This window comes from Anabrus simplex, chromosome 1 (genome assembly GCF_040414725.1).
Source record: "Anabrus simplex isolate iqAnaSimp1 chromosome 1, ASM4041472v1, whole genome shotgun sequence".
Classification (NCBI taxonomy): Eukaryota; Metazoa; Arthropoda; class Insecta; order Orthoptera; family Tettigoniidae; genus Anabrus; species Anabrus simplex.
The window spans coordinates 482,398,426-482,410,561 of NC_090265.1; the positions used below are offsets into that span (position 1 = coordinate 482,398,426).

General features: G+C 38.5%; 1 protein-coding gene across 1 annotated transcript in view; it reads right to left on the minus strand.

Annotated features, from left to right (window-relative positions):
- Positions 1 to 11,215, minus strand: part of SPoCk (secretory pathway calcium atpase) — a 288,883-nt gene extending 277,668 nt beyond the window's left edge. Inside the window, exon 1 of the mRNA XM_067135304.2 lies at positions 11,014 to 11,215. Coding sequence (XP_066991405.1) covers positions 11,014 to 11,127 — 114 coding nt within the window. The 5' untranslated portion in view covers positions 11,128 to 11,215. The remainder of the gene's footprint in view (positions 1 to 11,013) is intronic.
- Positions 11,216 to 12,136: the final 921 nt, after the last annotated feature.

Consider the following 12,136-nt stretch of genomic DNA (forward strand, 5'->3'; position numbering starts at 1 on the left):
ATCTATAAGTTTAATTTCTGTATTGATATTATACACAAATACAATGAGAAGAAGACTAATGTAAGCCGAATGGAACTTGAACCACCCTGAGATTGGGGTAAAAACGCTGACAAGGCTAGGAATCTAACTCTGAGCCTGCAGGTAAAAGGCAGGCCTGCTATCTGTGGACCACAGAGCTGGCTCTTACCCATTACACTTAGGTGGAAGTCTTCTTCTCATTGTATTTGAGGCTAGTGCATACCGTGGAGACCACTACGTAGGCTACTTGGAGACATGAGCAGTGCCAGTTCATTCTTTCCATGCACTATCTGTGACCAGAATTCTTTTGCTGCAACGAGGGTTACAGTTCAATCATTCAACTTCCAATGATGCTCTCAATGCCCTTTTAAGATCATTCAATACAATGTTGTAAGTAGTACAGGTGACAGTGCACTTTCTTACCTCAGTCCAAGTCCTACAAACATGTTTTGCTCACATCATGACAACTGCAACATTTTAAACACTGCACCTACAACTTTCTTTCTTTTTGAATGTCTATGAGGACCAAACTTCCCCAAACTTTTGCTCTTGAGACACTTATCAGAATTCTTCCTTATAAGAATGTTATCATATCCTTGCAACAATACTGATTCTTCTTTCTGCATTTTATTTCAATGAAAATTAGTTCATTGATTTATCATCCTCTCTGATATGGCAGTTCTACTACTGGGCGAGTTGGCTGTGCGCGTAGAGGCGCGTGGCTGTGAGCTTGCATCCGGGAGATAGTAGGTTCGAATCCCACTATCGACAGCCCTGAAAATGGTTTTCCGTGGTTTCCCATTTTCACACCAGGCAAATGCTGGGGCTGTACCTTAATTAAGGCCACGGCCGCTTCCTTCCAACTCCAAGGCCTTTCCTATCCCATCGTCGCCATAAGACCTATCTGTGTCGGTGCGACGTAAAGCCCCTAGCAAAAAAAAATTTCTTCTACTGGTTGAATTTAGACATTTTCTTTCACTTATTTCTCTTAAATTCTTTCCATGATTTTGGCAGCATGGGATGAGTTGAGATTTCTCCACAATTACCACATTTTTTCAAAAATGATAAGCCTATAATAATTCCTTTCTACCGATCTTCCACATCTGTCTCTCTTCACACGCTCTTGAACAGTCCACTCATAGGCATACACAGGAAATTTCTATTTATCATCATCATCATCATCATCATCGTCAACATCTAAACTTGATTTATTGTAGTAGCCATGGACCTGGGACTATGGATAAATGATAGTGGCATCTCCAAAAACCATTAAAATGTGATTAGTGGGACATAAAACCATAACATTATTATTAAATATTAAAATGAAATGTCTTCAGGACACCACAGAATTAAAAAAAAAAAAAATATATATATATATATACACACACACACATACAGGGTATTACAATTCACTGTAGCTCCATGAATTGACATATGGTCAAGAAACTAAGTCATGTAGAAAAACTCAAAGTTTTGGTCTGCTAAAGTCGGACTTCAGATTTCTGCCACAAGAGCGCAGCAGCAGTGTGTAGTGAGACAAGATGGCGACAGGAACCGAGAAAGCGTTTGTTGTGCTTGAAATGCGCTCACAGCAGTCTGTCATAACAGTGCAACGACACTTCAGGACGAAGTACCACAAAGATCCACCAACTGCTAACCATTTGGCGATGGTATGTGCAATTTAAAGCTTAAGGATGCCTCCCTAAGGAGAAATCAATGGGTCGGCCTGCAGTGACTGAAGAAACAGTTGGTTGCGTGCAGGCAAGTTTCACGCGTAACCCACAGAAGTCGACGGAGAGAGCAAGCAGAGAGCTGAACATACCACAACCAACCGTTTAGAAAATCTTACGGAAACTACTAAAGCAGAAGTCTTACCGCTTATAATTGCTACAAGCCCTGACTCCCGATGACAAAGTCAAATGCCTTGAATTTTCGGCGCGGTTGCAACGGTGTATGGAAGAGAATGAGTTTAGTACAAAACTTGTCTTCAATGATTAAGCATCATTTTTTGTTAATGGTGCAGTGAATAGACACAATGTGAGAATCTGGAGGGTAGAGAATCCTCGCGCTATCGTGCAGCACATTCAAAATTCACCGAAAGTGAATGCGTTTTGAGCAATCTCACGGTTTAAAGTGTACGACCCCTTTTTCTTCTACAAAAATCCGTCACAGGACACGCGTATCTGGACATGCTGGAAAATTGGCTCATGCCACAACTGGAGGGCAGCGCGGACTTCATCTTCCAACAGGATAGTGCTCCACTCCACTTCCATGATGATGTTCGTCAATTCTTAAACAAGAGATTGCTAAAACGATGGATCGGTCATGGTGGAGCTGATGATCAGCAATCCATGTCATGGCCCCCCACGCTCTCTTGACCTATCCCCATGCGATTTCTTTGTGTAGGGTTACGTGAAAGACTCCGTGTTTACACCTCCTCTGCCAACAAACCTGCCATAACTGCGAGCTCGCATCAACTGTGCTTTCAAATCCATTGATAGGGACATGCGGCGCCGAGTGTGGGATGAACTTGATTATAGGCTTGATGTCTGCAGAATCACTAAAGGGGCACATATCGAACATTTGTAAATGTCAAAAAGAACTGAGTTTTTCTATGTGTGCACAAAGCCTTGCGACAATATGTCAAATAATAAAATTAATGTAGAGCCTTGGGATCGCTCAAATCATTTGTAATATCCCTGTAGGCCTATATAAAATGATATGAGCAAAGAACTGGAACTATGGCTTTTTTTATAGAAAGGGGAATTAGGGACTGAAACAATTCATCAAAGGAAATGTTTGATCAATTTCAAGAGTTCTTTAAGAACTACAGTATTTTAAGAATAGACTAGGTAAACAACTCACAGGGAATGTGCCACCTGGGCAGATACTGACTGATACTGATTTGATATGATTAAATGTATATGTATGATAGAACTTATCAACTAATGAAGTATATATCAGGCCAACTTCAAGACTGTAACGCGAGTTCTTAATAACGGGAGTGTCCAAGGACATGTTCCATTTGAAGACCATGGGCAAACTGTGCATCTGGGTGTGGGATGATGATTATTGTGTAGGAAGAGGGTGAAACCTGTTGCCAGCACATAGCCTACTCCTCTCAAATAACGCCAAGGGATCTGCTCAAGTCTTAACGTTCCCATCTAAAGGACGAATCACAACAGTGTCATATGCTCTCACTCCATTATGATCACTGCAGAGATCTGGAATAGAATGCAGGCTTTTGGCACACAATCTAGTGATTAGAAATTTTTTTTTTTTTTTTTTTGCTAGGGGCTTTACGTCGCACCGACACAGATAGGTCTTATGGCGACGATGGGATAGGAAAGGCCTAGGAGTTGGAAGGAAGCGGCCGTGGCCTTAATTAAGGTACAGCCCCAGCATTTGCCTGGTGTGAAAATGGGAAACCACGGAAAACCATCTTCAGGGCTGCCGATAGTGGGATTTGAACCTACTATCTCCCGGATGCGATTAGAAATTGTATACCACCAACTCTCCTACCCTGCGAGCCAACATTCTTATGATGAATTTTTTTTCCACCAACAGGACTCAAACCAGTTAATCACAATGTCAGACCATACAGACCTTAACTATCATGGCCACTACACTGTGAAACTGTAAAAATATTAGTACTTCATCTTCCATAGACATTATTGCACACATGCAATGTTCATGTCTGAAAGATTTCTTTTCCCACCTTATCTCAGTTTTCTGCATTTCATATGCATTTTCCTTCCTTACCCGAAAACCTTTTCTCTGTTTCAATCGTAAAGCTGGCATCTCAATGTTAATGTCCTATAAACTAAATCACTCATCAGTTAATACTGCATTTATAACAAGTATTACATTAATTCTATTGACCGTGGACCATTTTCTAGCTACACAACAAATGACTTCTTAAAAAATCCAGATGGATGAATGCAAATAGAAAGCCTACAACAATTTTCAAACAGATTGCTGTTTTATGCCGAGGACCAGTTCTAGGTCATAAGATAACAGCTGTTCAGATGTTATGAGAGTAGAAGTTCATTTTAACATTTCTCGTTAGCAGCACTAGCATCACCAAAACAATTAAAAGTTCCGCTTTAAGGTTCTTTTCAAACAAGCCCAGATCTAGGAACTGAAAAACCCCTAAACCCAGGCCCAGATGCTTAGGGGGCCTGAAAGTGTGGGAATTTATTTTCTTTCTCCAGCTGCCTTTACTCTCCCTACCAGAACAAAGCCAACAAGGTTGACAGTAGACAAGTCCAAGTATATATGCTATTCCATAATAACCTCTATAAAGATAGGGACTGACCAGAAAAATGCAGATGTTTTGTAGTAAGTTGCACTGACAACATTTCTTAAAAGAAATCCTTCCCAATTGACATGCCAGATATCAAGATGGGCCTCAGTCGGCAAGAAGTATGGTTTATTCGGTTGTTCCAAACAAAATTTTGGGCTGCGTGCAGCGGGTGGTTTCAGAACATCAACATAAAGAACAACTTGACCATAAGACATAAAAGTATAACTAATTTATTGCCTTATGACATTTTTGCATACTGAATAAGTGTTGATTAACAAAACATCAGGCTAATCATTCTGATAACATATAGTACAGTGTTATATTACACCATAATTATCATCCCATACCTTAGCCATGAAATTCAGAATTCAAATTGGGCATAATTTTGTTTTCAATGATAGGGGACACAACAATGGGCATAGGGCCTACTTAAAGTTTCGTTTTGTGATGCAATAGTGAAATAAGTGTACTTAAAAAGTATGAATTAACAAGCTACAAGTCATAGGAATAATGGGAACATTACAGAAATAGAAGAAACGTTCCTTGGGTTTTTCATTCTAATGATCAGTCTACTTCTGGACTTGTAAATCTAGTTTTGAAAACTTTGGAAAAAAAAAAAAAAGTGTTAGATTATTCAAAGTCAGGAGTCAAGGGTAGGATGGAGCAGCCAGATGCATGGCTGTTATTCAGGAGTGCAGAAAAGAATCAAAGATGAGTTATTCCTTTTGTCTTTACAGTGAGCTGCTTATTTTTCTTTGTTCAGAATAATAACTGTTGAATATTTTATTGTAGTATATAAGTATTTGAATGTTCTCTTAATCTTTTTGAGAAATCCTGAGTTGAAATGAAGATATTAACAAACAATGAATAATTACGATAAGACTAGTAGCAGGACCTTTTATTAATTTTGACAGGGAGGCCTAGATACTATATGTTTAAACTAGATCTAGCACTGGTCTCAACTAAGTTATCTGTGAAGTAGAATTTACAGTTGTAAACTGTGCACCGGAAGTTATATACGTATCAACGAGTTAAAACAAAGTGGAGGTAACCTACAGAAGAAGAAAACCAACCGAAAATCAAGATCGCCAAAAATTCATCTCTACGCAGACAGTCAAGGGCGGGGTATGGCAGAAGGCATCAAGGATGAGCTGCAGAATCCAGAAACTGAGATTTTAGGACTAATAAAACCAGGTGCCAAAACTGAAGACGTCCTTTCAAGTTGTGATCCTGTGTTAGAGAAGGACAACTACGTGGTGATTGTGAGTGGTACAAGTGACATTGCTGCAAATGAAGGTGAACTAATTACAACCCTCAGAAGTAAGATTTCCAAACTACCTGACTCAAAAGTAATTGTAGTTTATGTGCCACCCAGATATGACCTTTTAGAGGACTCGTGTGTGAACAAAGCTGTACATGATGTAAATATAAAAATCAAGAGATTATGTAAGAGTTTTAGAAATGTCTATGTAGTACATACTTTAGGTCTCGGCAGGCAAATTTTCACTAGGCATGGGTTACATCTGAATGGTAATGGAAAAGCAACTCTCTGTAGACAAATTGCTTCAATTATCAACAGAGATTTGCAAAATAACCTGTACTTAAGCAAACCCATACCACTAAACTGGCACATACAGGGAAACTTGCCAGAAAACCCAGACCTTAAATCAAGATCTATGTACAAGGATCTGGGTTCCAGGGACGTTCTCAACTCATGAGTCAAACGTTACCCAATTGCAACAGTCAAGTTTTAGGGAGGAAGGGGGTCTGAGATTGCTCTTGGTAAACTGTCAGAGTGTAGTAAATAAACAACTAAAATTCGGTACATTGATGGAATCTTATGAGACTGATGTGGTGATAGGAGTGGAATCGTGGTTGAGAGAAGGGGTGGGTAATACAGAAGTATTTCCAGAAGGGTATACAGTCTATCGTAGAGACCGAGGAGATAAAATGGGAGGGGGGTGTTTTTTCTGGTGAAGGAAACTTATTGTTCACGTGAATGGTTTACTGATGAAAGGGATGAAATATTAGGGATAAAATTAGTTTGTGTTAATATGAAGGAGGTGGGAATTATAGGAACATATAGGCCTCGAAGGGAGAGCCTCCGTGGCTCAGACGGCAGCGCGTCTGCCTCTCACCGCTGGATACCGTGGTTCAAATCCCGGTCACTCCACGTGAGATTTGTGCTGGACAAAGCAGAGGCGGGACAGGTTTTTCTCCGGGTACTCCGGTTTTCCCTGTCATCTTTCATTCCAGCAACACTCTCCATTCTCATTTCATAGCATCTATCAGTCATTAATAAAATCACTTTGGGAGTGGCGACCCCATCGTACTAACAGCCTATATATGATTCATTCATTTCATTCCTGACCCGGTCAATGACTGGAAAACAGGTTGTAAGTTTTTTCATAGGCCTCGAAGAGAGGAACGAAACATGGAAATATTTGAGAAAATAATAAGTTATACTCATAAAAACAACAGTGGTATGGTAATTGGGGGAGATCTAAACTTGCCTGAAGTTGAATGGAATGGAGCTGCAAGTGAATCCCATGAACAGAAACTGGCAAATAAGTTAATTTGGGAGAGAGTAGTACAAGAACCGACTCGTCTCAATAACTTGCTAGATGTATTCTTGGTTAAACCATGGGAAATTGTTGATAAAACTGAGGTAATTGAAGGAATAGGTGACCATAAGGCTGTAATAATGGATGTAGGACTCGTACCAAAAATGCTTAATAAGAGGGTCACACAAGACAAGAAATTATACAGAAAAACTGAAGTTGATGAATTTGGGACTTACCTTAAATCACATTTCAGTTGTTGGATAAGTGAAGGGAATAATGTGGATACACTTTGGCCTAAATTTAAAGGAATCATTTGGGAAGGAGAGAAGAGATTTGACCGAGCTCGATAGCTGTAGTCGCTTAAGTGCGGCCAGTATCCAGTATTCGGGAGATAGTAGGTTCGAACCCCACTGTCGGCAGCCCTGAAAATGGTTTTCCGTGGTTTCCCATTTTCACACCAGGCAAATGCTGGGGCTGTACCTTCATTAAGGCCACGGCCGCTTCCTTCCCACTCCTAGCCCTTCCCTGTCCCATCGTCGCCATAAGACCTATCTGAGTCGGTGCGACGTAAAGCAACTAGCAAAAAAAAAAAAAAAAAAAGAAGAAGAGATTTGTACCTGTTAAGAAGGGTAAAATGACCTCAGACCCTGTTTATTAAACAAGGGAAATAAGAAAATTAAAAAGAAAATGTAGAATAATAAACAGGAAAATCAAAGAGGATAGGGAGAATAGAGAAACTAGAAAACAGCTAATGAGGGAACTGAATAGAGTGAAAAAGGAAGCAAAAGAATTATATGAATGGCATACTTCAAGAGGGTAAAGACCACAAAGGGAAATGGAAAATGCTGTAGGCCTATTCATATATTAGGAATCAAAAAGGAAAAAGAATCCAAATTCCTATAATGGTGGGAGAAGGGGATGAACACTATTTAACAGATACTGAGAAAGAAAATCTATTTAGTAGGGAATTCAGAGATTTAGTAGAAGATTGTCAGGAGTTGGAAACCGTAACAGAAGGTAGAGAGGGAGAGACACAGGGAAACAAGAAGCTTCTCATTCACCAATGAAGATATTTTCAGAGAAATCCAACTGCTTCAGCAAGGAAAAGCAGCAGGAAATGATCAAATTACTGGGGAGGTATTAAAGACAATGGGGTGGTACATTAAGCCTTATTTAAAATTTATCTTTGACTACATCATAAATAATGTGTAATACCAAAGGAATGGAAGGAATCTATAATAATACCAATTTATAACAGAAAGGGTGATAAAAGGCAACCAGAGAACTACAGACCAATCAGCCTGACCAGTATAGTTTGTAAAATACTGGAGAGTTTAATAGCAAAGTACATCAGAGGGATATGTGATGATAAAAATTGGTTCATGAGGAGCCAGTATGGATTTAGAAAGAAATTTTCTTGTGAAGGACAGCTGGTGGGATTTCAGCAGGACATATCAGATCAGTTGGATTCAGGAGGCCAGTTACATTGCATAGCCATAGATCTTTCCAAAGCCTTTGATAGAGTGGAACATGGAATATTAGTACAGAAATTGGAAGGAATAGGATTGGACGTAAGGGTTATAAGTTGGATAAGAACATTTCTAAATTCAAGGGTTTAGAAGAAAGTCAAAGTTGAAAATAATATATCACAGGAAGAGAAAGTTTGGAAGGGAATTGCACAGGGCAGTATAATCTGTCCATTACTTTTCTTAATATACGCAAATGATTTAGGGAGCAATATAACATCAAAAATAAGACTGTATGCAGATGACAATTGTTTATAGGGAAATAAATAACATTGAGGATTGTTCAGAATTACAAAGGGACCTTGAGAGTATCCAAGAATGGGTTGAAGAAAATAATATGAAGGTTAATGGAGGCAAATCAACAGTTACAACATTTACAAACATGAGCTTTAAAACTGAATTTGAATATACTTTGGATAAGGTAGTTATCCCAAAAGATGGCAAAGTCCAAATATTTAGGTGTGAGATTTGAAAGTAATTTGCACTGGAAGGGTCATGCTGATGACATTGTTTGGAAAGCATACAGATCGTTACATGTCATAATGAGGCTACTTAAAGGGATGCAAGAAAGAATTAAAAGAAAAAAATTACTTAAGTATGGTTCGTCCATTATTGGAATATGCAAACAGTGCTTGGGATCCTCACCAAGAATACCTAATAAAGGAACTAGATGGCGTGCAGAGGAAAGCAGCAAGATTTGTAACAGGGGATTTCAAGAGAAAGAGTAGTGTATCAGAAATGTTAAAGGAACTTGGGTGGGAAACTTTAAGTAAGAAAAGGGAGAAGGCTAGACTTATAGGATTATATAGAGCTTATACAGGAGAAGCATGGAGAGAAATCCGTGGCAGAACTGACCACAAGTACAAAATTAGAAGGAATTTTAGCAGAAGCAATTGGGGTAAATTTTCATTCATTGGGAAGGGCGTGAAGGAGTGGAACAGTTTACCAGGGGTAGTGTTTGATCTTTTTCCAAAATCTGTACAGATATTCAAGAAGAGAATTAACAACAGAGAAAATAAATGAAATGTTACAGGGCATTCGAGCAGTGCAGGACATTGTAAATAAAATATGTGTGTGATTAAATTAATTCCATCCCCTGGTCTATGGAGTTTGGACAGCCCAAGTAGGGGACTGCCTGTAGGAGTGAAGTACAGTGGGGACTTCGAGGGCCCTGGGACTGTTACGTTAGCTGTGAAGGCCCTTCAGGAACTCTGAAAAGTGGTGGCAAAAGGGGCTCTGGTTAAGACGCAGCAGGTTGTTATGCTATTTAGGTTCCAAAATGGATAAAATATAAATATGTAAATAAATACAATGTTAATTTTAATCTTATACCAGTTGTATGGTATTATTAGAAGTAATTTCACATACTGTATATGAGTTGACTATGTAAGTACAGGAGATATTATAAGTAGAATTTTTTAAACAATATAAATTTATTAAGGATAATTGTGTTTAATAGAATACATTATTAGCGTAAATTGTATAATATTGTATTCTAGGAAAATTTTCTTCGTCTCTTGTTAATTTAAAATTTAGTGCTTGAATAATGTATTTTAGTGTACCATTTGCCAATTGCAAATAAAAAGATTTTGATTTGATTTGGTTCTGTTCATCCCCCACCTCAACAATCCTCTCTCGTACTTTATCTTAGAATTTCCTGTGACAAACTGGGCTCGAAGTAGTTACCTCTAGTATCGAAGACAAGTTAAAAATCTGCACACCTACCTGGATGCCTCCGAAGGAACGTACGAACAAATTGCATAGAACAAAGGGGTACCGTAACTAATTAAATTGAGGAATCAATTTAGCTGCCCGCATTAGTCTTTATCTGATGCAAGAACTGCAAACGCTTTTTTATGTTTCTGCTACGAAAAAAGGAATTTACAATCAGACACAAATTACTCGAAATAAAATATTCATCCAGACGCTAGAGGAATGATTGATCTTACTGAATAACTGATTTACTGTAACGCTTGAAAATTCACAATGCATTATTTTTAATTCACTTTTACATATCCTTTACACGATCATTTCATTATGGTTAGTAAATGCAGTCGAGATTCATACGACGATGGGACGGCCAGACACTGATTGTGACGTGCAGCATGTAAAACTGAATCCCTCTATTCACCAATCAATCGTAAATCAATTTCAGAACATTAAAACGCAGGAATCGAATATCCCTGCACCGATACGTTTTTATTTTAAGATAAACAGGTTTCACAACATTACAAAAAAACCTCACAACTAGTTAAAGCAATTTGACAATTTACTACATAATTCATCCTTTTTATTTTTATTTTTTTATTTCAGGAAGTCTTCAAGATAACCTCTTGAGGATTATTCCTTAGAATTTATCGGATCATGTGGTAACAGGTCAAACCTTAAAAAGTGTGTTATTGATCTTTGCAATAACGTCAAATTTGGCGAATACAACAGCCCGAACACAAAAACTACATAGCATATGATGAAGCTGGTCATAAAATACAGTCGTAATGATCTTGCAATCAGGAGGTGTATGTTATAAAACTGTCATACCACATCCCTCACTATAGCAATAATCAATATCAACAGGCCTACATTCTGACAGATCACTCACCTCAGTTACTGCCGTGCTTCCACTCTCAGGACTTCCTATATTGTCTCCATTACATCCCTTGTCGGTTCGAGACTGTGCAAGCTTTTCATATTTTGTATTGTTGCTGTGTTTCATGGCTAGTGGTTCGCTGACATCACAAATGCAACTACTTTATATTTACATGACGACGAGGCGACTGACTGCACCAAGAGCTACTCACTCACACGAGCCGAGCTTCCACCAACTATGTCCAAAGAACATACAAGTAAAGACGTTCTACTCAACAGCTGATATGCAGACATGCGATTGCACATGTTACAACGAACGTCCTCTGTCAAATAAATCCATTTCATTCTTACGATGAATCTTCATACTATTAATATGTTGATATGGATTACTTTTGACCCCATAGGTCATCATTAAATAGAATTTAAGCATAAATGTGAAATGTAAACTCCTTGACTATGGGTTATCATTCACTAAAACCTGAGAAATACGCCGCAAACGGAACATGTTATTCCTAAGAGCGCGCGGTACGAAACAGTACGAAATCAGCAGCGGCGATTAAATGGAGGGGGGAAGCAGTCACCCCCCCCCCCATTTTGTGAAGAAACTAGGAATCATTTCAAAAAACAATTTGAACAAGCCCTGTTGTCATCAGCGAATTCTTTCCTTTATTTTCTAGAATGATTAACAAAATATCGTTCGTCGCGGCTAACCGATTTGTATAGATCCACAGCAAATAGTGGAGACCTTGCATGTGCTGTGAGGAAGGGTAGCAGGGTTTTTTTAATATTTGTTTTTTACTTTTGGCCAAGGTCATGGACACTGACGTATGATTCTCCCGCTTGCCGCACGCATTAGTCAAGTCTAGCAGTCTCTTTAGCGTCTGTCAGTTTCTTAGTGTGTTGTCAAATACTAAATGACTTTTAATTGTATAATCACGCCGTACTTGTATTTAATTGTAATACATGTGTAATATTGTTCCTTTGGTGAAATGTTTATTGTATAGTATTGAATCAAAATCTCAAACAAAAGATACTATTTTTACCACACTTAAGTTGGTAGAATATCAACCTTTACCTCTCTGTCGAAATTACCTTAGAAAGCAATCAAAAGATTTACCATTTTTCAGCTTTATTCT